Source organism: Gallus gallus, chromosome 1 (assembly GCF_016699485.2).
Source record: "Gallus gallus isolate bGalGal1 chromosome 1, bGalGal1.mat.broiler.GRCg7b, whole genome shotgun sequence".
Taxonomy (NCBI): domain Eukaryota; kingdom Metazoa; phylum Chordata; class Aves; order Galliformes; family Phasianidae; genus Gallus; species Gallus gallus.
Genome location: NC_052532.1, coordinates 33,026,459 through 33,053,846, shown reverse-complemented (window position 1 = coordinate 33,053,846; position 27,388 = coordinate 33,026,459). Strand labels below are relative to the sequence as shown.

Sequence of the window (27,388 nt, the reverse complement as noted above, 5' to 3'; positions counted from 1 at the left end):
ACTACATTGGTGCCACAGGAAGAAAAAGAACTGTATTACACCAAAAGGCATATTGAACTGCATTCTAGTCATAGTAGTTTCTTTAGACTTTTAAGGAATTAAAATAAAGAGCTGTGTTATAGAAAAAAAAAAGTCCTAATGATCAATTTAGAAATAGCAAATACATCCAAATGCATTATAAAACTTAGTAATTTACTACAGTAAGGATGCAACTCTAATCACTATTCTGAAAATCCCAAGAAACAATTCAAACAAAATTATTATCTCATCAATAAACTGGTAAAATATTATATCATCTTAACAATAAGCATGGTATGCTCTGGAGCAAACAGTCAAATATGTTAATTTTTACAAGTTTGATAGTGATGGAGGGTCATAGTATCAACTGTACCAGGAACTATTTATGTTCAGTTATGTTTTTTTGGCTTAAATTAAAAAATACTACCCCAGTATGTTGCTGTACAGAGATTATGCTCATCAGGAAAGGAACTACCAAATTACTCCACAAGCATTAACACTATTAGAACTGGACTTTTCACTAATGTAGTCTATGTATTTTTTAGGTTTTGTATTTAATTACAAAATCATTTACATTAATAGAACTGAAAGCTTCTAAAGCAAGATCTTCCATAAAAATTAGAAGGCTTACCTCCAGAAGTGAACTATTACACTGTTTCTCAATTTTCAAAACTTGAGTCCCTAAATCTGAATAAAAATTAGGCAACTAAAGTAGAATTTGTCTATGAAGTCTTAACAGACCAAGTCTTAAAACCTTCTAACAAAATCAACTTCTAGTAAATTTCTGTGCAACTCCTACATATTTGCAGGACTACATTTTAATCATTCATCTCAGAGGGAAATTTAAGAGTACCTTGCGTGCTATTGGCTCTTGACCTTCCATTAGCGTGTACCAGCTAACTAGCCTATTCCAGCCCTCAGTTGGCAACAGGATGTAGTCCAGCTCATCAATGAGATGTTCTTTGAGAGACTGAGAATCACCATCTGTAAGAGAACAACATTTTTACTTCAATATTTTAATTCTGTTAAATAAACTTTTAAAGAAACATTTTTCATGTAAATAGCAAACAATATTTTCTGAGTCCAAAGCAAAACTATTTCAAAACTATACAAGTTGTAATCATTACAGTAGAATTCCTGCTCTCATGAACCCAGACGAAAACACCCCATCCAACTATGAGCACCTACCTTGTCATCAGGCACAGCTTTCCTAGGATCCATTTTCCCACCCACTTTGCACCCAAATCACTACGAATACTTTCATTTCACACTACTGCCACATTCTTGACTAAAAAGGAAGGAATGGGTAGCTGCAGTAGATAAAGACAGTTCAAAGTCATTGACTTCATGATAAACTGGGAAAACAGCATGATACAATTCTCCTACTTAAAGAATCCGATGTACTCTGGAAATACAGTCCCTATCAAATTCTTCACAGGGACAAAGAGGCAGCGCTTGAAAGAAATACAGCTCAGCCACCTCTTACAGAAGAAGCCTGCTTTTAGCTTACATTCAATTTTTATTACAGTAGTAACACAGCAGCTATCCTGTATGTGTAAGAAGTAATTCCAGATCCCAACCACTGCAAGCCTCAGACAACTACAGCAGTTTTCTTTCTGGTTGGAAGTACACAGCTATAGGGTAGCAAACAATTCCCTATAAAGGGAAAGATCAAACAAGGAGACCCACACATGGAACTCCAAAGAACAATGCCGGATAACAAGCTTAATTATGTATGAAGACGTATGAAGAACAGACTATAAGAAGTATACAGTCTATATATTTTCATTATCCTATATGAATAAAGAATTGAGAATACACAAAACTGAGAATAAAAGAAAAGCTGTACAACCTCAAATTGCTTCAACTGTTAGCCTTTCTTGTGGAAAGTTTAAGTAATATTTCTAAGAAGAAAGAATACGGTTACCTACATTTTTCTGCAAGGAAAAGGATACAGCTCTCAGTATTGTACACATGAAAAGCAGTAAGAACTTCCCTTGAACCTAATCTGATTGGATTTAAGAAACAGCATATGATACCCTCAATTAAAATAAAATTCTCTGAGCATCATAAAAATGGCACAATTAAAAAAATAAAGGTCCTTTAACATTAAACTATTTTTGTGTGTAAATATTTAACGAAGTATGCTTTAACATATTCCCTTTTCCACAGGAAAGCGACACATCAAGGACATATAAGAGATGTGTTCTCTTCCTTGTGGGAGGAATACAGAAGATTTCAGCTTACCAAGACTCAGAATCTCCCTACTTTTCAGTATTTGCTGTATCTTCAGTTATCATAAGGATTTAGTGAGAATATGATAGAAAAAGCAATGCTTTCTGCTTTAATCACTAGAATGGTGAAGACATGGGAACAGAAGGATGCAAAGCACTCCTTTATTCCTATTATCTTATCACTGGTGTGATAAGCTCCTATTAGCTTATCACTGGTGTGATACCTCCTCTCCCTCCATCTAAATGCCTTCACATGTGAACAAAGCATAAGAGATAAAATGCATGAACTGTGAATACGTGTGTTATTTGTTGCTACCAGTTCAGAGCTGACAAAAGGATACTGTTTTGATATGTAATCTATCCAGAAAAGAGATGACTTGGTGTAGCGGGGGCTGTAATATGGTTCGCATGCATTTTTCTCCAATAAAAATCACAGATGATCTAGTAGGAAGAGCTAAACAAAGAGAACACAGCAACAACACCCTCTGAAAATGCAGCCAGGTTGTTCTCAGTATTAATATTTTAGAAGAGGGGATAATGAAGTCCAGAAGTAGCCAAAGTTTTTTTTCTTGATGAAATTACAAATAATCACAAGCCTCAACAATTCCCTAAGATTAACTGGTTTGCTCCTACTTACTTCAACATTCTTCAGGATCTTAAATTCTCAACAGCAATGTATGATTTCAGCTGCTTTTTATTAAATTTTGCTCCATTCATAGTGATGGCAAAGATGGAAGACCTACTACAAACAAGAAGTTGTCTGATACTGTTTAATCTATTGAAATCAGGTTACACAAAAATAGACTCCTATGTTGCAATGTCAATAAATCTGATTATTTACTTCCCACCCCAGTACTCTGCTCTAGCTAGCAAATGCTAGAAATAATAATTGTTGTTGTGCCGCCAATGCAGAGCCACAGTTTTAGAACCACACATAACTGAACAGCGAAGTTCATAAATCCCAAGGTTGAGCTTATTTTGAAAAGCATGTGAGCAGTATCAAAATGATACTAAGACAAAAGATTTTCATGAATTTTTTTTATCAAAATGGCTAACAGGATTTTGGATTTACATGGCTAACCCTCACACCTACTTCATATTAACAGAAAATTTAAACCATCTGAGCACATGTATAGATTAAGAAAATTATCAATAATCCAGCATCGTGCTGTTGTGCAGCTAGAAGTTATCCTTTTTTTATGTAGTTTGACACAGAAGAAAGAATAAGCTGTTGCTGCCTCTCTGAGGATAAAAAGGATGTTGCTGTATCTGATTACAACTGAGAATGTCATGTGAACATGTCTGCCAAGCCACAAGATTTACTACAAGAATGTACAGAAGATCTAGATCCTCACATTTTAGAAAACAAAATGTCATTCATATGGAGTAAAGCTTGTGGGTGGAAGAGAGCATATAGATATGTATGACAATACAGCATCTTCTCAAAGGCACTGACACTACTGTCAAAAATGTGCACTCAGTGATAAGTAGTGCAACTTGATAAGACAATCTAGAAAAAAGACAATCATCTGTAACAAAACATTTGAAATACCAAGAGACTTACAGTTGCAAAGTTTTGAATGCAGTCATAGTTCATCATAAACCCCCATAAAACTATAAAAACATCTGCACTGCTATACATAAATTACACAGTACTACTACATTTTCTGTGCCTACAGAGATGAAGACCAATTATGTTAGATCTTTTATCCATTAGATTTTGCATGTTATGTAAAAGTAATTATAGCTTTAATGCTATTTTAATACTGAACATTGAAAAATTGAATTCTTTAAAAAAATATCTGGGAAATTATTTTGAGAGCTGTGTCTACAAATCCAAATACAGTACAGCAGAAGTCAGCCAGAACTTGGTAATTAAAACAGAGTTTAACCATACTTAGAAGACTATAAAGCATTAGGAAAATGCCCTCTATTATTTCAGAATACTTTACATTGTTACTAAATCATACACTTTCCTGCATTGTTCCAAAATCACAAAAAAAAAGAAATTTTAGATTTCAACTTAAGAATGTTATCTAATTCCAACCAATTTAAGCTAGAATAATCTTGGTTAACTAAGGCTATTTGTGAGCTTGACCAGATTTCATCCCCCAAGGTATTTCCAAGCTATGGTAACAAAATATGAGTTTGTACATTATTAAACATTTGTTACCACTGCAAAGGTGTTACAGTAATTTTGTTTCTAAAATGTATTTCCTTAGGGAAAGCAGTCCCAATTCCTTTGTCATTGTCTGAAAACAACATGCTTACCCTCATAAGTGATGAACTCCATTTATACTATCAACTACAAAAGATGAACAATCTGTGACAAATTTACACCGAGTATTATTTGCTTACTATACAATCAGAAGCAGTTACCTTTGAGAAGTCCAGAATTATCAATAGGACCAGGGTAGACATTCTGATCTCCCATTTGATATTTGTCCCAGCTGTCGAAACCAACATATTTTTTCCACTGTTTGAACCAGCGACTATCCACTAGATACCTTAAATGGAGAAAGACAAATAATTTCATTATTGGCAAATCCAAAAGCACAGTTACAGTATTTTAATGTAATTGAGACAGTAAGTTACAAAGTATATCTTGATTTTAGAGAGACAATTCCAGTAGCACCTCACATGGATGTTTCCATGACTTCTCCATCTTTATATCTTTCATTTATAGTCATTTCAGGTATTAAAAAGGGAAATTAAGAGTTCAGAAGTGTCATCTGTATGCTACTACTCCCTCTGTCACCAATTCACTCTTACTAATGCACTTGTACCTATCAGCCTTTGAAAAATGAATAATGTTTTTGAACCTGGACTGCTAACCATTATCAGCATTTTCTACCAACAAAAACTTGAACTGTGAACAACCCCACTAATGATGGCAGGCAAGTACAATTTTGATAGACTGTCAATACAGCATACCAGAAGTTGAAGAATGACAAGTTTCAAAGACATTTTCCTATTTAGCATGAAAAATCTTCTGGTTTAATTCCTGTTCTCAGTCTGTGAACTCAAAAGATTCAAACAATGCCTTTGAAATGAGCTCTTTAACAAATGAGAGAGAAACCTCAGTGAAGTATTTTTTCTGCTGTAGTTTTATAACATTCACATGCATGCTCAAAAACTCTAGAACTCTGATGTTCTCTCAAGAACCTGAGCGTGTGTTTTCTTCCTTTGAGTCAACATCAACACATACAGAAACTGTACTGCTTTTGGAGCAGTACTAGATGTTCCTGCTACATATAACTAGCAGCTTCACACGTTCATTTAAGGAATGTCTATAAACCCAGCTTCTCACTATTTCTTCCCTAGTTAAACTATTGCCAGTCCAGCGATACCTACATCTTCCATCTTTTTGTTCAAAATTTAAGATACCAAATTTGTTCAGAGATCCTGTTTTCTTTTCTTGACAGCTCCACTCCAACTGAAAACTCCTGTTTTCAGTCTTGACAACTCTATTTCCTTTCTCTAGAAGTACCCAACTTCTCATTTGTTCTCTATATCAACTCTTCTGTTAGTAACCTACCATGTCATAATACAGCTATGAGGATTAAAGGCTACAATAAACTGAAGATCATAGGTAATCTCCACTCTTTTCTTCAGAAAAGTCCAATATTGGACTAACGAGCTCCTATTTGCAGCATATGAATAATATCCCACTGACATTTCAAGATATTTCAAAACTCTTCCTGGTGATTCAAGCTTCATTCTGCTAATACACAGCTTTATTAAGCATTCATCTTGCTGGAGTTACTCACAAGTACCATGGAAGCACCCAGCATCATAACATCAACACCCACAGCTCTTGTGATGAAAGAAGTTGATTATGAACAAAAACATTGCTTGAGTAGGTACACGTGTTATTGCAAAGGTTAAAAAAAAATACATTAACAGAACCTTAAGGCAGTAGCTACAGTAAGAATTAGCAAACCTAAACTAAGTCTTGACTTGAAGAAATAAGTCTAGTTTTTCTCCCTTACACACACAGATCGAGCCTGAAGACAGCCTCCAACAGCACTGCTGGTGAACCCTAGGCAAAGGACAAATTACTACTTCAAAGAGCAATCCTTTGTACATAGCTTATGAGCTTCTCTTCTCAGTAAGTCCCAGCTTTTCAGTTTCTATAGAACGTACTCCTTAAGCATATAAATTTATAGAGAGAAGCCCTTTAGAAAGAGGGAGAAGGCATTAGAGAGCCGTACATAGAGATCACCACAGGCTTTTGGATGCTTACTTCCCCCATATTCCCTCTAAAGCACCAAACATCAAGGTCTCAAAGGCAACTTTACAACATATGTGACAACAGCATCCTAACTCACACAGTAAACAGTCTTGATTCAAAATACTATTACATCAACAGTAATAATAAGTCTGCGAACAAATGATTCCTAGCATTAGGAATAATTAGGAACCACGGCCCTAGTTTGTAACTACCATATGCAAAAACAGTATAAGTAGCTGAGGGAGAGATGTGTCTCAGCTGCCACAGACACAAGACTAACAGTACAAGAACTTGCTTGAGGACCAAATTTCTCCCTTATTCTCTCAATGCCAGCCATACTCCGTAGCAGGTATCTCTACAGCTTCTCAGCTGGTCTTGTTTCTGTTCTCCCAACACAGCCTGTTACGTTCTGATGTCATTCTATGATTTGCTATCTCTTCTGAAGTTGTTCATCACATAACTTCCTCCTCCTACTTGCAAAGCATGATTTCTTTCTGTAATTTTAAACATTTAGCAAAGTAGTCTGACAAAAGTCTCAACTGCTTTCTGAACCACAACTTAAAAAAAAACAAGCAAAAAAAAAAGCTTAGTTTCAAATACTAGGGCAATATATCTATATCTCTCTCTATATATATGAAAAGAACTTTATTTTGTTGCAATAATGTCCCTTTCTACTCTTACCAAGCTCAGAAACAGACGGTGACCTAATGGGCTGTTTTGTACACACTGCATGCCATCAAGCTGGTCATGAATCAGCATGGCTGAAGTCCTGCTCCTGCACGACCAGATACTTTTCATCATGATTTTGCAACACTACATAATCCTAAAGGAGCCAGCCCCAGCACTGGCTAGTTCAGTTCTGTAGCAGAATTCCCTTGACATGTTTTGTGTACAATACATTTAGAATGCAAAAGGAAACAAGATGATACAAAGCTAAGCTACACTGAAGATAATACGTAAAAAGAAAAATGTAGCCTTGTACAAAAACAAATGCATAAATGTAAATGTTATATATGCTGAAGAAAGGTAAAATTTATCTAGTACAAATCTGAGTTAGTTCCAGTTCCACAAATGTCACAATTCAAAAAAAATCAAAATCACTCCATTAGAACACATTGATTGCTTGACTGTGTTCAGTTGTTCATGCTGTTCATTAAAGCAATTAGAACTAGCTAACAAAATAGTGAGCTTCCAAAAACACAGGATGGGTGATGAGCGGATTAAGCAGCCCTGCTGAGAAGACTTGGGGGTTCTAGTGGATGAAAAGCTTGACATGAGCCAGCAGCCCAGAAGGCCAAATGTATCCTGGGCTGCATCAAAACAGAAGTGGCCAGCAGGGCAGGGGAAAGGACTGTCTGCCTCCTCTATGTCCTCGGTAGATCCCATTTGGACTGTCACGTCCAGCTCCACGGTTCTCAGCCCAAGGACTACGAGCTGCTGGAGTGAGCCCAGAGGGAAGCCATAAGGGTGTCCAGATGGCTGGACATTCATAGGGCTGGAGCACCCCTGTTATGAAGAAAGGTTGAGGGAGCTGGAGTTATTTAGCCTGGAGAATAGAAGGCTCTAGGGAGATCTCCCTGCAGCCTTTCAGTACCTACCTTTCAGAGTCTACAGGAAAGCTGAGGAATGACACTTTATCAGGAAAAGTAGTGGCAGGACAAGGAGTGGTGGTTTAAAATTAAAAGAAATTAGATTTAGATTACACTTTTCTCTATGAGGATGGTGAGGCACTGGAATGGGTTGGACTGCCCAGAGACGTGTGGATGCCCCATTCCTGGAGGCATTCAAGGCCAGGTTGGATGGGGCTTTGAGCAACCTGGTCTAGAGGACGTGTCATGACATGGGGGTTCAAGGTGCCTTCCAATTCCATGATTCTCCATGTACAGAAAAACTCATCTTGCAACACATGAAAGTAGGAAAGTAAAGCTTTAACCATTCTATGCTAAGACTTCTGCTGAACTTATCCTTTCAGGTTTCAGTAATTCCAGACCAGATTTAATGATCACTGCAGCAATACCTAAACAACCAAAATCCTCAAACTTGCAAAATTAAATGAGAATCAGCTTCTACTACCAAAACCAACACATTTTTCAGAATAGGCATATAATGTGACTATCCACACATAATTCAAAATGTTGTATTAGCATATTAAAATAAAACAATAAAAAAAAGTGGGATTATGTTTTTTCAATATCAGATGAAAGCAAAGAAACTTCAAAACACGAAAACCTCAAAATCCCATGTTTGCCATTATGCAATAGATATTAGAAGTGAAGCAATATTGTAACAAGTCCTGCCTAAGCTCTAAAAATGGGGTATTTTTGTTACTAGAAGCTTTCAAGTGTATCTTTACTATCATAAATCCCTCCCATGCAATACTGCAATATAAGGAGGGAAAACTTATATTAGATTTAAATCAGACCTAAGATATCTGATATATACAAGAAATATACAGATATAAGTACCTCCTTTTCTTAAAATCAATAGCCCCAAGCAGATATTTGCAGATATGGTTTTGTACAAGGAATGTAAGAATTGTTTTTGGAGGTATGGACTCAAAAGACTCTTAAAGTTTTTTTTTCTCTAAAGGATTCTCCATCAAATTCATGCACAAGGTATTTATCTATCATGAGATATGAGCAGGGAAAAGAAAATAGAGTGGACAGAAGCTTGCATTAGGCAATTTAGCTTACCAAATTTAATTAAAAGATCCAATTAATATGAAAATTTAGGGGAACCCACAAAGATAGTCCACTTGAAAACTACAAAAAGAAAATCAGATCCTCGCAGACAAGTTTTCACCAAACTAACCACTGCAATCAAATGAGTATTGCCTTCTGTTTTCTGGAAGAGGAAAACAGGCACTGCATCCTACCATGAAAGACTGAATTGGTACGATAACATTAAATAGAGAGTTTTTACTCTGCTGAGTATACGTATAATTGAATATAGCCTGATATTAAAAAGAACTGTCCTTGCAGACTGAGGGTAAAGGAAAAAGCTGATGTTAATACTACTGAATCACTGGCATTCATCTGACTTTAAGTACAACTAGCAGCAGTTCTTCTCACATTAGCAAAAACCCACTCATTTCACTCTGCCTATACAAATCCCAGTTCCTTTCATAAGATTCTTTTAATATTTGAGTCATTTTTCTTTAATAAGTGGAGAAAAGGATACTGAATTTGATTACCGTTACATGCCTTCACCTTTTGCTTTATACCTTATAGACCTTCACCTTTTGCTTTATACCTTATAGACCTTCACCTTTTGCTTTATACCTTATAGACCTTCACCTTTTGCTTTATACCTTACAGAAGGCTTTCAGTCTTAAGGAGATGCTAAAGGCCAACAGCATTCTCACCTTTCTCCTCCTCTGCCCATGGTCGGCCAGAACTGTTCAGTAACAGCCACAAATGTGTGTGGTCAGGAACGGTCACACTCAGGCACCCATTTTCCTACCAAACCCATCAGCCTTGTCCCCTACCCCATTGTGCAGCCTCTACTTTCTTGATCTAAAGTTGAATGAAACAATGATACTTAAGAAATGAAAGCTATAATTTTACAGAGAAGGGAAATTATCACAACAGCATTAATTAAAACAATAGGTTGGCCATGGCTCCTGTAGAAGCATATCACTTTTCCAAAAGCTTTGCACTAGATGATCATGCCAAGAACATCGTGAGTAACAGAAATTTTGATCTGGGGACGTATGCAAGACAGCCGGGGATTCACTGTAGTAGACTTTAAACATTCACCAACTCAACACTTTGTCTACTTTTATTTTTTCCACATCTAATTAACTAATTTCACTACTGACCAGTTTTTCCTCTGCAGTGACTCTTTACAGATCTCCTTACTGAAAACATTTCTGTTTCCTAACACAAGAACTCAATAACTTTTGTCACTTCTATTACAATCTACAAACTTGTATTTACATGCACAGATAAGAGATTAATATCTCTAGCATAGAAAGCTGAAAGGCTATCTGTAAATTACGCAAGAATGTAAGTGTGATAAAAACTGAACAATAGAGTCAAGCTTTTTGCCTGAAAAGAAAACTACTACAGGCCAAACAAATCTTAAAAAATACTACTTGAAATCTGAGATTATCTGAACAAAGTCTGTCCACTCATACGAGGTAAAAAAGTAAAATGAAGAATGCATGAATGCCAATAATATGAAAGCTACTCAAATTACTTTGCATCTTCTTTCTTTCTTCCTTTCTTCAATTCACAATGAGTAGTACTTTGTTTGGTTAGTGTATTTTGGACATATGAACAAAGATGCAATGATTAATTAATTACTTAAAGAACTTTACTGATGCAAAACACTACTCTTAAGACTAGATTCTACAACTGTTAAAAATAAGTTAATATTTATAAAGCACAAGTAAAACTGATTAATTGCAGACAAATAATTGGCTTCATGAATTTCTTGCAAGATGCATTCTACTGAAGAGCGATGAAAAGATTAAAGAAGAGAAGATCATGTAATTTGTGTGTACTCGAGGGCAAAGCTTAATACCTCAGTTAATACAGCTTGCAGTATGAAGTAGTATATAGCTAACCTCATGTAGTAATTTTTAAATAGAAAAATGCTACTAAAATGATCCTCCTGGGTAAAGAGCAAACAGCCAGCTGCCAGTTCTTAAGACTGCTTGCACACCATATCATATCCTAATATTCAAACTTGGATTGAAATTATTATATATTTGATATGGCTCAGTAGCTATCTTACCAGAGCTTAGTGAACTATTCACGGAGCACAAATCATAGGTTAGAAAGTGCTGCCTTATTCACTATTGCAACATTCAACTCTTAACACCCTTCATGAACAAAGGTAAGTAGGATACTTACATAAGAAGTCTGGTAATTAATTTCATTTATATTTAGAGACAACAGCCTTTCATCAACACAGGATCTACCAGCATCGTTAAGACTTCTTAATTTAAACAAGTAATGAGTTTATTCTCAGACAGATATTTTCAAGAGCAAATTCAGTAGACCAGCTAACCACAGCTGTGAGACAACATATGCATTGCACAGAACAGGTTTTAGCAGATATGTAAAACAAGAAATTACACATATAGGAGCAGATTCTGAAAATGCTCACAACTGCAGTGTCTGTTAGTTCTCACAGTTAATTACTGCACATACGTACGTACATCCAAGTTTTATGTAAATCTTAGGCATTTTACTCAGCATTGGTTACTTTTACCTCAGTGGCATTCTGACTTGGGTAAAAGGAGTTGCTTTGATCTGGTATGGAACACAGTCATCTACCTACACAAGAACCTGTCAGATGAAATATTATTTTGCCAATAAGATTAAGAAAAATGGAAATTTGTGTTCAAATGCAATACAACTCCCTCATCTTTACTCAAGATGGGTTTATCATGTTAAAGATTATACTGCAAAAAAGAAAGAGAAGAGAAGAGAAGAGAAGAGAAGAGAAGAGAAGAGAAGAGAAGAGAAGAGAAGAGAAGAGAAGAGAAGAGAAGAGAAGAGAAGAGAAGAGAAGAGAAGAGAAGAGAAGAGAAGAGAAGAGAAGAGAAGAGAAGAGAAGAGAAGAGAAGAGAAGAGAAGAGAAGAGAAGAGAAGAGAAGAGAAAAAATGCAATTGTAAGTCATGCAGCTTAGGGGATCGATCTGCTAAAGCACATAAAGTACATTAATAAAATCCACTTCTTACCACTTAGGAAGAGAGTAAAAAACATCAGAAAATTAGAGTATACATTGTGATCCTAAGAACATGTTCAATACAGCACTCTTGCCAAGATGGACAGGACAGACCAGACTGCTGATTCATCTAAGCAAAAGGAGGCAAACCTTACAAGTGTTGCAACTTAGTTTATCTTTTCATCTATGTTATAATAGCCACGATGCAAGCAACTATCAGAAAACAAAAGCATTTACCAACGAAAGAGTTATAGTTTTGTTTACTTGAGGTATATCTTTTCCTCTTAAAATGCCATATCTGCTAAAACCTCATTTCTTAAATGAATGTCAGCAGTCTTCAGAGGGAAACTTATTAAAAACTTGTTGCATGCACTTGAGACCAGATAGGCTTCACTGAGTATGTACTGTCCCAGATACAAAAATAGTGTAACATGCATGAGTAGAACAGAGATATAAAATATCTGCATGTTAGCCTTGGTACAATGTTTCACTTTTGTTACTATCACCTGATACAGGAAAGAGCTCCACACCAACACAATGGTAAGGCAGTCTCCTGAACTTTGGGCCTGACTGAGAAAGCTGTCCCAGCTCAAATCAGCAAAGCTCAAGACAAAGGAATATTCACTACGTAAAACCATTTTCTAAAGTAGCCTTTGTTACTTATTCCTTGTGGAATCAAGATTTCACTCACTCAGGAAAGAAATTTAGCTCACAGTCATCACCAGTGAAGCTAATGAACAAGCTAACCAACCTATCTTGAGATTAAATGCCCCTGGAGGACTTCTGGTAGAGACTGATGGAGAAAACTGGCTGAGACAGATTTGCAGACATGCTGATTTGAGGTGCAAGCCTTTAAAACTAATACAATCTCATCCCAAGGTTAACTTTAAACCAGCAGATGTTTGATATTTTCAGGTATTCCAAATAAATCAGTCACCTCACCCGGCTAGATTAAAACAACATAACCAAGTTTTATTATGTGCAAGTCACCTAGAGCCAAGATTTACTCAGAATTACACTGAAATGTGATGTTCGATGTTCTGAAAGTACCCCGATAATATTGGGAACATTTATACAGTTGGATACACTGATACAGAACACTGATAGAACATGCAGGAGCTGCAGTAAGCGAGACCTACACCACATCTGCAGGCATGCAACGTTTCAAAGAGTTGCAGTACATCTTAAGAATATTCAGAAAAACTGGAATTTGGTCTGACCACGACAGAGGAAAAAGCACACAGTGACAAGTGGAGCACAGTACATTTTAGCGATAGGTTCCTTCTCCCTTCAATACACAATAGGTTTTCATGCTGCAGATTCAGTGCCATCACCACAAAGGATGAAAAGGCAACATTCACTTGTCTTATAGTCTTACTTCAGGCTAGTGTGAGTTTACTGATCACACAGAGGGGTTGAAAAATATAATTGCAATGTCCTCTGATACTGCCTTATACTGCAAGCCACTATTTCCCTCAAAAAGCAATGACAGCTGATGGCGATACCTAGCTCATCCCATACAGAAGCTATTTTCCAATCCCATCTTCTTGTCCAGATACAATTTTTCTTTAAATAATTATTTTATTTGAACAATCTTTTGACAAGCGTTGACAACCACAAAGCATAATAGTAAACACTTCAAGCTACCTTCCTCTTCCTCTTTTCCTATGCTCAGGCTGTTTTCAAGGCATAAGTTACTTATAACCTCCAACTATTTATTAAATAATACAGTCCTCAGACACGTATTAAAACATGTCATCTTTTACTTGATCCTTATTGCCAGAAAAAAAAAAAAAAGGTTTGTTTAGAAATAATGAAAACCAACAAGAAAAAAGTGAAAGATAACCATTTTAAACTTGCTTTAGTTGAAGACACTGAAGAGACTAAGTCTATATCTAGGAGTTCAGATCAATTATTTCATCCTCATCTAGCACCTACAGACCACCACTAAGAAAATGCTGTAGGTGTTATTGTTCTTTGGGTCCGTTACCATAACACAAAACGTTGACTATTTCCTGCATTTACAAAGGACTGCTGATCTCTGTGATGGGCCTCAGTCTGATTCCTGTTTGTATTCTCATCAATTACTGCACCTACAGCACCATCTACGAATTACAGAGTACTCAACACTTTCTGCACCATTTCCCAGTGCAGCTATAACAGTAAGAAATATTTCTCCAAGTCCTATATAAGCAATTCAAATGTTAAAATAAAGTTACCAGCTGACAGCTGCATGTTATATTCACACATATGTTTTTAAAAGGTCAGTCAATTAAAATTACCAACAGAAGACCATATCCTTATGAATGATCAAGTGCAAGGAACTCAGGCAAAAAGGGTTGACTTAATAGCCTTCACACATTAACTTACAAGAACAAAAGAACGATGCTAATATAAAACTTATACAAGGGCTGCTCCAAAAGTAATGCCTCCTGTTTTAATATGTTGGCCCATGTTGTCAGAGGTGGATGTTGCTGGTATAGCATTAGAGACTGAACCTGCCCACCAATATTCCAGTACATGTTGTTGCTGTGCAGATGGCAGCAGAGGGGCACTCTGACACAATAGTGTCAGACATGGAAGTGGGTATGATTCAAAGGTGTGGCACTGAGTTCCTCCATGCAGAAAAAATGGCACCTATTGACATTCATCACCTCTAACAGAACATTTACGGAGACAAAACAGTGGATGTGGGCAGTGAGGTGGTGGGTGGTGCATTTCAGCAGAGGTGACTGATCAGAGAAGCATGGCTGGATTCACTGTTCACCTCAGCAAATGGATCGACAGAACAATGTTTGAACATTATGATCTCAGTATCTACAACTTTTGTCAGAAGCGTTCTGAATACATTACTCAGTTACACACTGAAAGAATTAAACAATATTAGATGAAAATTTATTTATGCTAACTGGTAGATTTGAAGGTTTTAAAGGTTTTACTTTCAAAAATCAAAACAGTTAGCTTTAATGTGCAACAAAGATACTTCAGAGAGACACATTTCAGCACCACGTACTGCTAGGACATCCTACCTTATGAACACAAGCTATTACACTTTCAACAGCAAAACTGTGCAAATTGTCCAGAGAGATGGCTGAGGATTTTTTTTCCACCCTCACTGTGCATGAGTATATCTTCAGCATTGCTTCATCTAAACGGGAACAGCGTTGCTGAAAGCAAATTAGGACTCCTGCTTAAAGGCACAGCATCCCATTTTTATTCTTGCAATATTCCAACTATGAAAATAATAAAGGTAAGAATGAGTTTGTACTTGTATTTCTACTCAGATTAGGCCAGCCAAAACTGCTTGATGAGCTTCACGTGATTAACAGATTATTTCAAAAGTTAATTTTCTTGCAGAAATTCAGAAGCACCTGAAGATTAAATAATGCAATTATTCTACTTTATTATAGAAAAATGCAACCATAGTTTTATCCAAAAAGGTGAAGCCACAAAAAAAAATTAAAAAGAAAAAAAGAAATATCATTTAGTTCCCAATTTTAAGAATACTTAAGTCTCTCTAGAAATGAAAGCTTTGTTGAAGTAAATGCATCAGGATACTTCCACACCAACTAATTAGATCGTACCAGTCCAATTCTCACTACAGCACCTCCATACTGTTCCCATAACAAGCTGCAATAGCCTAAGCAACACTTCATATATACCAAGCGCTGACCCAAAATCCTAAGTAAATCATAACAAATGGACTGCATTTTTTGTGTTAATTTTAAGCTACTTGAACATTACACAAACAAGCACTTTGAATACATTCATAAATTCTCCATTTAACTACAGGTTTTTCAACAAAAAGTTATATTAACTCGTACATCAATGTTTGACTTCTAATTTTGAAGCCAGACTCAAATACACCTTTCACTTAACACGCCCTCACTCTGCCCCATCAATTAACAGAAGAAATTTGCACCTACTTATTTCAGTTGCAAGTAATCTGCCAAGAGAATCATAGAATGGCCTGAGTTGAAAAGGACCACAATGATCATTGAGTTTCAACCCCCTGCTATGTGCAGGGTCACCAACCACCAGACCAGGCTGCCCAGAGCCACATCCAGCCTGGCCCTGAATGCCTCCAGGGATGGGGCATCCACAGCCTCCTTGGGCAGCCTGTTCCAGTGTGTCACCACCCTCTGAGGGAAAACTTCCTCCTAATACCTAACCTAAACCTCTCCATCTCCGTTTAAAACCACTTAAAACACTCTGTATATCTCCATATAAACACTGCATCTTCACACAGTGAAAGAAACCTAACATAAAACTTCAGCTATAAGATCTTGAAGTAAAAAAACTCAGCAACTTGAGCCTTGTTTTAAAGAAAAAGAACCCAACTGTCACTTCCAGCCTTTGAACAATGAGACAGTGCTCCTTGTTTACCATCATACTTGTTTCTGATAAGTTGAAGATATATAATTCCAAATGTTACTGAGGTATATAGGTCCATTACACCTCATCATGATGCCACTGAAATCAAGTAAATCTTCCATTAATGGTCAATCTAGATTCTATTCATGTACAGCACAATGATGGATTATCAAATATGGAAAACATTGGTACAAAAGGCTATCATAGATAAGCATTTCAATATCCAGGTTATCATCAATGATGGGCACTTCAGGCAGGATTTTCAAGTAGAGCCATATATTCCTGCTCATCGAGAATAATGAGTTTTTACCATAATCAATTTTAAAATTGTTACTTTTTTTTTTAGGGGAAATACTTTAAACACACTTCTGGAGGGGAAGTCTTTTAAGACTGAACCTTACATATCATTCGCTGGGGAGGATTTTACCCCATTTAAAATTTTACCTATTCTCTTCAGTGGCTATGAGCCTTAAAAATGAGAAACAGCCAATACTTCTCCCTGTGAGTCTTCTGCACTGTTATTTCCCTCACCTTCCCAGAAATGTATGTTTTTCAATAACAGCAGTACTCTCCCTGGAATCACTACAATTTCAGGAGTGATGTGCATCAGAGACACGTCTGGAAGAACACAAATAATTTGCAAGCCTTACAAATCACAAACGGATTATGAATTTATCTCAATCTTAAAAAAGGTGAAGAATACCACCAAAATTTGTTGGCTAGTGCTGCTACTAATCACAATCATCATCTGCTGGCCCCAAATCTCTTATTACTACAAGATGTCTTCTCACTCTGCGTATGTCAACACAGCGCTCAACTATCGAAACAGATGAAGGCTCTTAAGTTCTCTTCTGTAATGCAAGGGTTTCTCCTCCTCTAATAAAATTTGAGATTGTTGAGCTCATTCCAAATGAACACCTTTTGTGATACGCCAAGCCAAAACTGGACAGCATGAATGGTTTTGTACTACTGTACTTCTTTGTACTGCTACACAGTATTCCCTAGGTAAACATCTAAGGGTTACATTTGTTCCCTTGGACACCAAATAAACTTGTGATCCTTATTTGTCCACTCTAACAACCTATTTTCCAAATTACTGCTTTTAGCAACATACATATCATTTACATTCTTATCTGTTCAGAAATCAATATGGCAAGGAATACATTAAAGAAGCACAGAGGGGAAATTCTGGGGGAAAAAGAGAGGAAATTCGGTGGAACTGATTGTGCTGTTAGTCATTATTAGTCACTGTTACCCATTACAAAGTGAACCGCTTACAGGCAGGTGACACCTGTGGCCTCTCAAGCTTGGACCACGGAGGGCCAATGTGCATAAGAGGTACGAAAGTGAAGAATATGAAAGCATTTGTAATGTCTTATTTAAGTAACTGAGGCAACATTGCTGACTAAGACAGCCACAGCAGAACAGAAACTGCAGGGAAAGCAGGGCTGAAAGCAGTCTTAAAGGTAAAGACAAGATATTATTTCTCAGCAGGAGGCAGAAAATCCACACAAGGAGTCACAAACAAGAACTGGCAGAGTCTTCACATCAACTCTTGGAAAAACTGTTCCAGTATCAGTAACTTTCAGTGATGAAAACTGTATCCCAGTGACACAGTAAAAACAGAAATACTTGGCAAGGTTGTCAAGAATACCACTGCAGCTCCAAAGGCATTAAATGACAACATTAAGACCAGTTGGCCATGCAAATTATTCAATGGTTAAAAAAAATCATGTATACCAACAGTTCTGCGCTTTCTGAGAGTGGATATAGGAGGACACTGATTGAGTTCACATTGTCTGCAATCAGAACGACCAATACTTTTGACTGAGAGGTTAAAATCTTCACAGATACTAAAAATTCTTCTCACTTCTCAATGGTAGAATTTCAAAATGCTGAGAAGCAATCATATCAGATCCTAAGACTGCAAGATACAAGATGAATTGTGCATTTCTTTTCCTTCAGAACAAAATCATAGCTCTTTCAAACATAGAAACTGTGCATTCTTTGGAAAATACTGCAAGAAGAGAGAATTACATGTAATTCAAGTTCTGAGGAATGAGAGTATGGTTTTTAGTGCTGAATTCATGACCAAAAGTAGTTGTAATTATTTAAAGCAACTAATAAGCTAAGGATTCTCTTGCTTGAAAGAGCTTAAATTTGATGTTCAGTTAATACCTCTTTTAAGAAAAATAAGAGAGATGGAAAGATGGAATAACCTGCAGCTTCTCCTAATTTAAACACTTGTTTTATTAACTGCCCATAAAAGCATGCAGAAAAGGTAACCTGAACAAATCAGCCCAGAATCCCATCCCTGAGGACTGAACAGGCAGAAGATAGACACCGCTCCTGCCCATCCACTGAGGCAATATATTTTTACCCATATTATGCCTCAGGTATTCTTAAAGACATCCATTGTAGCAAACTTTACAGCTTATTAAGTTGTCTGTTCCAATGGAATATTTCAACATGTGTATTCTACAAAATCTTTTCTAATATCTAACTTTTGAAATACTGCACATAAATCAGTTTTGTTTCTTTCTCTCTGCAGTAAACTTGAAGAACTAAGAAGTTCATTGCCCTCTACAGATACTACATGACTTGCCTCTCTGCCCTATTCTTCCTTTTTCCTGAAGAGGAAACCCCAAAAGCTTTATAAAGAACTTATTTTCTCTGTGCCCTAAATTCTTGAGAGTTTTTCCTGTCTAAGCTGGACATTTTAAAAGCACTGTGTTTAAGTACAGTGCTTGAAAGCTCAAACAGAACAAGCTGATACAGCACTGCTCACATTTTTCACCAAAACTTACTACTAAGTGAATGAATGGAAATTGCAATTCTGAGTCATGACTTAAAGCATGTGAACTACCATGCTTCCTTACTGGTGCTCCAAAGGACCAGAAAGCCAGTACCAAAATATCTCTGAATTACTACACACACTCCTTAATTTGTGAAGTTAAATACATAGCTTCAAGTGCTAATCCTATCAACGCACCTATACACACATTTATGTTTCTCGATCTAATAGTTCATGAATCACAGTTAATAGGGCTCTGCCACAGCTTATTCAGCCTTAAAACACTCGATTAATATTAGTGTCATAATCACAGTGAAATATACTTATTTTCAGAGAAAACTTAAAAGCTTATTTCACTAAACTGGTTTTTCCATGTTAAAATACTTTGTGTAGTAGAAAAAATTACAGCTCAGTCAGTACATGTCCTGATTTACTCATTACGTAAACCGCTCGTGAAGTTACTTTCATTTTGAATAATATTAACCGTTTGAGATATCTTTGTTAGTGCTCAGGAAGTACCCAGCAGAATCATATTAAAAAAAACCTTAGAAGACTACAAGCCTGAGCACCCTTGTACTACTGCCAGTCGTTTTTAACAGTACCATATGAATCGATTTCCTTTTTCTAGTTGCTTATACTTTTCCAGCTTAAGAGCAGTCTGTTCATATGCCAAAAACTGAACGTATACTCAGCAGTATTTGAATAATGCATCAGAATGTATGCTTCTGACACATGCTGCAGTATCAACACTGTTAAATATAGTCTTTTATGGAACTGGAACAGTGAGTGATGACAGCTGAAATGAGGTGGGGAAGCTCTACTTTTGTGTATTCATACTTAATTTTCACCGAGCTAACGTTTCAGCCTTTGTCTTTGGGTGATAACCTCACAAGGGAAGAGATGAAGAGGTTGGGTGGTGGAAGGAGTGGCAGTTCCTCTTTTTTTGTCCTCTTTAAAACAACAACAACAAAAAACCCCACACAACACGCCAGCTAAGCCTCCAAGAACTACACCTACATCTGCCCAATCACCAAATACATACTAGAAGGACACTGTTTATTTAACCTAATTCTTCCCAACCGTGGCTTATCTGCTGACAATCCTCACGGCCCACTAAGAGATATTTTTCACGGACCGGGAAAACAAATGTCGGCCGTGGAAGAGATAATCACGAGAGCCTGTTTGCACCTCCGGTGGCTGCTTCGTAGCCTATTAACGCGTTCGCAGCCGAAGTCTCAGTGCAAGGCCTACCCCGGCCGCGAACTGGAAGGTGACGCCGGCGCCGCTTCCTCCCTGCAGCCCGGCTCGTGGAAAGAACGCTTCCGAGCAGAGCCCTCCTCCCCCGGCCCCGCTCCAGCAGCTCTCCCCGCGGCCCTCATTGTAAGGGGCGGCCATCGCGCCCCGCACCCCGCCGGGCTGGCTCCCGGCCTCCCCTCCCCCGCCGCCCTGCACCGAGCTGACCTCGGTGCCTGCCCACACCGAGCGCCTCGGCGGCGCGGCGCGGCCCTGCCGTTGCCCGGGGCGGTCGGAGCCCTCCGGAAAGGGGCTGAGCGGCGGGGAGGGGGAAGAATGGCGCTGCTCTCCGCTACCTTCCCCCCCCCCCCCCACCCCGTTCTGTCATCCGCCCGCTCCCGGCGGCCCGCGGCGCACGCGGGGTTCGAGCCGCCCACGGGAGCGAGGAGGGCCGAGGGGAAGGAGGTCGGTCCCTCCAGCAGGCGAGCCCCGCCGGGGGTGGGGGAGCCGCCCGCGTCGCTCAGTCCGAGCCCCCCTTCCCTCCCTACCTCCCTCCCAGCCTCACCAGGTGTCGCCCTTGCGGAGGGCGGTTTTGAGCAGCGCCGCCACGTCCGTGCGCTGGGTCTCCAGATCCGCCGCGCCTCCCTCCGCCATCTTCTCCCCCCGGCAGCAGCGGCGGCAGCGGTAGCAGGGGCAGGAGCGGGCCGCGCTGCATGCTGGGAGTGACGCCGCCGGGAGACGCCACAATCCGCAGGGAGGGGGCTGAGGGGGAGGCGACGCCCCCTGGCGGCGGGGAGGTCTTTCCTCTCAGCAGAGCCGTGCGCATGCGTGCTCGGCGCGCTGCGGGGCCGTATCCAGGCCGGGGCGCTCCGGCAGTGCTGACTTTGGCCTTCTATGTTTTAATTAGCATACGCGTAATTAGATGCTGTGTGCCCTGCTAGCAAATGAGTGGTTTGGATTCCCCTAATTCTTATAATGATGTAGCTCGTATTGTTGCATGAACGCTGCTGGCACTTTAAAACACACGGGGTGACTTGCTTGGACTGACCCAGGTCCTAAAAAGTCCCCGGGGAGTTGGTTGTGTTTGCTTCAGCCCCTCCTACCAGAAATGCTGCACACCAAACACCGCGGCCTCCAGCTGGTGGGGGTGCCACCAGCACCCAAACGCAGCCCTGTTGCGTGGCATTAACAAGGAGCTCTCCCTCCCTTCTCATTTGCGTGTAGAACCACGACGTCACATAGGAATCCTGGGCTGCGGGGAAATGCTGCTTACAAATGCCTGGAAACAGAATTAGTTCCTGCAGATATCATGGTGCCCCTCACTGCAAGAGAGACACTGAGGTTTTGGAGTGTGTCCAGAGAAGGGCAATGAAGCTGTGAGGGGACTGAATCACAAGTCTTATGGGGAGAGGCCGAGGGAACTGGGATTGTTCAGTCTGGAGAAGAGGAGGCTCAGGGGAGACCTTATTGCTCTCTACAATAACCAGGAGGTTGTGGCGAGGTGTGGGTTGGCCTCTTCTCCCAGGTAACCGTGATAGGATGAGAGGTAGTGGCCTTAAGTTGTGCCACGGGTGGTTCAGGTTGTGGATTAGGAAAAAAATCTCAGAAAGAGCGACCAGGCACTGGAATGGGCTGCCCAGGGAAGTGGTAGAGTCACTGTCCCTGAAGGTGTTCAAGAAATGTGTAGATGTGGTGCTGAGGGACGTGGTTAGTGGGTGTGATGGTGGTGGGTTGACAATGTTCTAGATGATCTTAGTGGTCTTTTCCAACCAGTGATTCTGTGCCTCTATTCTTCGGTTCTATAACACCCCCATTGTACGCAAGGACCCCTCCTCCACCCCAGTCATTATCCTGAATGGTATGACTAATGCTAGAATACATCATAGGCTGCTATTCATATATTATGAGCTATTAGATGCTATTAGCTGTTGGCTAATTAGCACTTATGAGCTAGTAACACGTAGCTGTTGAAAATAGCACTGAAGATTGCTCTTTAGATATACATACAGCCAAAAATAAAGAATGGGAGTGAGGTTCCCATGCAGCCACGATAGTCCAAAGCTAAGTAAATATTTCTCCCGGGTTATCAGTAAGGATGATGATGTTGAAATAAAGGCAAAGTGAGGATCTTCCGCTTTAAGGAGTGTAAGAGGAGCTGTACTGGACATATGAATAGAGCTCCCAAGAACTTGGAGGAGCTGGTGTTGGCTTCTGTAAGAGCTGGAGGATGAATTTCCAGGATGATGGGCAAGCAAATTAAAGATACCCCTCCTTCCCAGTCTTGGCAAGCAAGGACAGTATTTTAAATATTGAAAGTTTTCTGTGTATCCAACTTAGATTTTTACAAAAAAATGACATCTTCTTGTCAATTTTCAAAAAAAAAAAAAAAATTCCCTGATCCACCATGCCAGTAAACAGCTTCACTGCTCAGCATTCTGTGGTGCATCCATCAGCAGTTTGCTTTGCCAGAAGATTCACCTGGAGCCACCCATGTGTAAACACTTTGGGCAGCATAGTTGCCAAAAAATCTCCCGTTCTTTAGTTCAGTCTGTTTATGGTGCAGAAAGATCTTAGAAGGATGTCAGGTGATACAGACATTAGACAGAAAAGCATGTAAGGAGCTGTCTGAATCAGAGCTTTGTCTAAGAATTGCAACAGAGGGAGGAATAATCAAGTCTCCTTCTAGGACTGTCAGTGCTACACAAGAAGCAATTGTGCTTTTCACAACACAAGAGAAGTCTAAACTTGAGATAACCTTTCTCTTCTCAATATTCTTGCAAAAATACTGATTGGTTTTAAGTCTGTATTTCTACAAAAGTTTTCTGAGATAGCAAGGAATTGTTTCCAAGTACATCTATCCTCAGAGGTGCATGAAGGTCTTCAGAGTTTAAACTATCCACACTGATAATACTGATGAATGACCGCTTACCTAACCTAACAAAAAACAAGCTTTTGCAATATAGATTTACATCTTAGTGCTTTTGATATAACTGAAGGCAGTATATTGTAAAGCTAGCTGTGGCAGACTTTCCAGAAATCATTGGGCTTCATTGTTACCTGACTTCACTTCTATCTGATGCGTTTTTGTAAACATGTTTTTCTGTGGTTCTAGACATCAATCCTAGGAAAGGAAACAATTAATGCAATGTATAGTGGCTCAGACATTCAGCAAATGGGCTGCAGATAACAACCTGTGTACACTGATGATTCTATTGATTCCCAATACAACATAAAGTTTAAGCTCTCAGTTCTTGTTTTCAAGTCAATTAGTGGACTTGGATAAAGAAACTTAAGGTATGGCTTCATTTTGGAGGATATGAAAAGCTCTGCTCAGTGAAGGAAACTCATGCAAACAATAAATTTTGTAGAAATGACAGATATGTGTAAGTCTCATTCACAGGTACTACGGGAAAAAAAAAATCACTTCTCCATTTTAATTTTCTTCCCAAGGTTTCTACACCATAATTAATGAAATTAATTTCTAAATAATTTCAAAATAATGGAATTATGGAGGGGGAAAATAGGACTTCAGATTCTTTTCCTCAGTGATGTAGCAAGCACTCATGTATGTAGTGTGCTTGTAGCTAAAGTGGTAGCATGAATTTTCTTTTTAGTTTAGAGCTACACAGGGCCTGACTCATCAGAGAAGATACAGATAAGTGTGTATTTTACATACAGCTCTCACACGTAGAGTCATATTGATAACATAGGTAATTTCCCTTTTAGACGAGAAATCTGATGAAAACCCTTTTAGAGATAATCTGCTTTTAAGATAGTTGAGTGATCAGTTATCGGTGCCACCATTGATGTTTCTGTTCCACAATCTACTTTTTGGGATATATGGGATTTTTAAACTCTTTATTGTTATTAGTTTTAATGATAGAATTATATGCCTCTTTTGAAATGTTTCAATATCAAAAGCAAGAAAGCAGGAATAACAGTGGACTGGAGTTGTATAACAGCAAGATAAACCAGGATGTGTGTAATGTAAGGGGAAGATGTAGGAACAAAAATACAGTACTAAACAAAGATGGAGGAAGACGAGGAAGCATGGGATCAGTGATGGACAGAAGCAGATGCGAATATGTATTCTTTTAAGGAGAGAGAGAAGCATGGGACAAACTTGGAAGGCAGAGAGTTGAGGAAATAATACAGAATTAAGAAACACATTTCTGTCCTGAAAACAAAAATATGAATGAATAATATTCCTCTTTATCTGCTCTGCACATCGTTTGCTCCATTCATAGATGTCATCATATTAAATCCTTGTTTCAGCTAGATAGAATTGTAATTGCTAGATACAATTGCAATAGCACACTTTTATTGAGATTAAGAAAAAAAACAGTATTAAAAATTTGATAGTTCTTTCTTTAGTTGTTTTAATCAGTCTACTATATTTTTAAGCACATATTTAGAAACATACTATCAAAAGGATCTTTCAAGTGAGAGAACAAGTGCATAGACTCATGGAAAAGTGACTGTTATTTTTAACACGTGAGTAACATGGCATGCTTTGTTTTCTTTTGCCTACTTAACTTCATGTACTTAGTCCGGTGGCAGAGTGCCCAGAGAACAATTAAGTCAGAAATGTCATGGATCAGAATACAGGGGAATGGAAGAAATGCCAATGCTCTCCCCTTTCTCCAGTCCAGAATTTTTAAATATTGGGAAGCATTCTTTTGATTTGCTTTGCAGATTTTCTGAAGAATGACTTATTAATTGAATATACAAACAACTCAGAGAAAGAATAAACTAAAAATGGAATGTAGCACTATTAAAATAATATTTCCAATTAATTTAATGAAAGTGATTAGCGATTTCTATTGATTAAGCATTTGTTCAGCATACACTGAAAACTTCAATTGTAATAGTCTTGGACTTGAAGGAAGAATGATTGAAAACCAGGCTTTTTTTATTAATAATTACCCGTTTTCAACAAGATAAAACAACTTTCAATGTCCATTACACAGTGCTTATATCTAGACATAAGTATATACCTACAAATTATTGCAAATTAACTAACTTTTGTATTTCTCCTTCAAGAATGCTTTTTTCTTTCAAGAATTCCAAAAACACAGAAACTAATTTAAAAGGTATGGTGACAACAGGCTTCAGCCATGATTGACAGACATGTGAAACTGTTGTGTTTCCACATTTGATTTGTACATCAAGATGTCCTCCTAGAAGCCTCAGTGTTTTTCCTTAGTGGCTGACTTATGTCCTCAGCTGAGCGCCTTCCCCCGCCAAGGGGAAAGCACAGTCATCCTACACAGTGGAGGGAGAAAGATTTCTTCTGTCACTTAATCTAGAGAAGACTGCAGGTGGTAGGAGAGGCATTTTCAGTAGGTGATACAAGTACCTGAGGGAATATGCTTGTACTCGTAGAAGGTCTTATTCTTTGTGTTTGCACTTGTGAGTGATGCATGAAATTAGTACTTGACTTAAGGCAAAAAAAGAACAACGAAGGTAACCTGTTAGCCATCTTAGATACAAAATGTTCTTGACTTTCATACTGTTTTGTCAATTCCTATTCCAATCTTTTCTTGAAAAGAATTCATAATTCTTGAATTATGAAGTTTATACCTATTTAAATGTATCTGTGCTAGTGGCTTGTTCTGGTATATATATTTTTTAAGCTATACTCGATACTGATTCATATCTGACTGCACTCTTGCAGCACTCTGAACCTTGACTTAAGTTATGATACCAATTCCATGAAACCTTGGACAAGCTTGACTACCTTTTGTCATTATCTGTTCACTGGTTGGCAGGAACTCTGAAGCTGAAGTACATGATATCTATAGAAAGATACAGATACAGTTACAAGTACAGATAGGATCTAAAGCAAGATATGGATACAGAGATAGACGTAGATATAGACAAACAACATAAACATAGACACATGTAGATTTAAATATAGACATCTCCTTTAATGTCTTGCACACATTGTTTACTTCAGATGATTGTAAGACACCTTTGTGTAATGCTTGATGGTTGAACTGTGGTCATACTGATAGACAGCTGGGAAAGGAGGCAGGAGTTTGGCTTCTGTTCCTAGCTGGACCACTGATCCATTCTGTGTCTTTCTTCTGATTTCTCTATCTATCTTACTTGGTTTTGGGGCATTACCTGGTTACTGGGGACAAATGCTTTCTCTTGCTTTGTGAATAGTCTTGGTTGCAACTGGATTTTGAACTAATTTAATCCACGTTTGTTTGTTTGTTTGTATTACATAAATAATAACAGAAATGTTAAAATTCTAAATTGTTCATCACTTTCTGAATAAAGATTTCTTATGCTTTGTGTTGCTCTTAAATTATTAGTTTGATGGCTAACATCATGTTCTATTAGAAATTCATACTTTCTTCTGGCACAATATGTAGGTGATGTTTTCAGAAATGATTTAATTTCTCCTGAACATAATATATGATATATTCTAAGAGAAGAATAAAATATTACTATTTTTAATCTTATGCAGAAGTGGAAAATAATTTGCAAAAGAAAATGAATGACACATAATTGTATGTAATAATGATAATATATCCCACGTGTAAAACGGGCAGCAGAAACTTGGCTCGTGTTGTAGAGCATGTAAAAATGTTCCAGTGCAAGTACAACTGTGTAAGGGTGAAAGTAATAACTGATGGAGAAAAAAAAACACGGTGTGGCTACCTGTGGCAAATAAAGTGGCAAATAGAAGAATAATGAGCCATAATGTGGTTATTCCATTCTGTGATAATCACAGAATCATAAAACGGCTCAGGTTGGAAGGGACCTTGAAAGATCATCAGGTAAAAATTTATGTGGGAATAATATTTTGA

General features: G+C 38.2%; 1 protein-coding gene across 2 annotated transcripts in view; it reads right to left on the bottom strand.

Annotated features, from left to right (window-relative positions):
• The window catches only part of USP15 (ubiquitin specific peptidase 15), a 63,843-nt gene extending 42,611 nt beyond the window's left edge, over positions 1-21,232 (bottom strand). For both annotated transcript variants that reach the window (NM_204840.4, NM_212537.3), the window contains exons 1-3: positions 21,133-21,232; positions 4,632-4,759; positions 872-1,002 (exon numbers count right to left, since the gene is read on the bottom strand). In NM_204840.4, coding sequence (NP_990171.2) covers positions 872-1,002; positions 4,632-4,759; positions 21,133-21,221 — 348 coding nt within the window. In that variant the 5' untranslated portion in view covers positions 21,222-21,232. The remainder of the gene's footprint in view (positions 1-871; positions 1,003-4,631; positions 4,760-21,132) is intronic.
• Between the last annotated feature and the right edge of the window lie 6,156 nt (positions 21,233-27,388).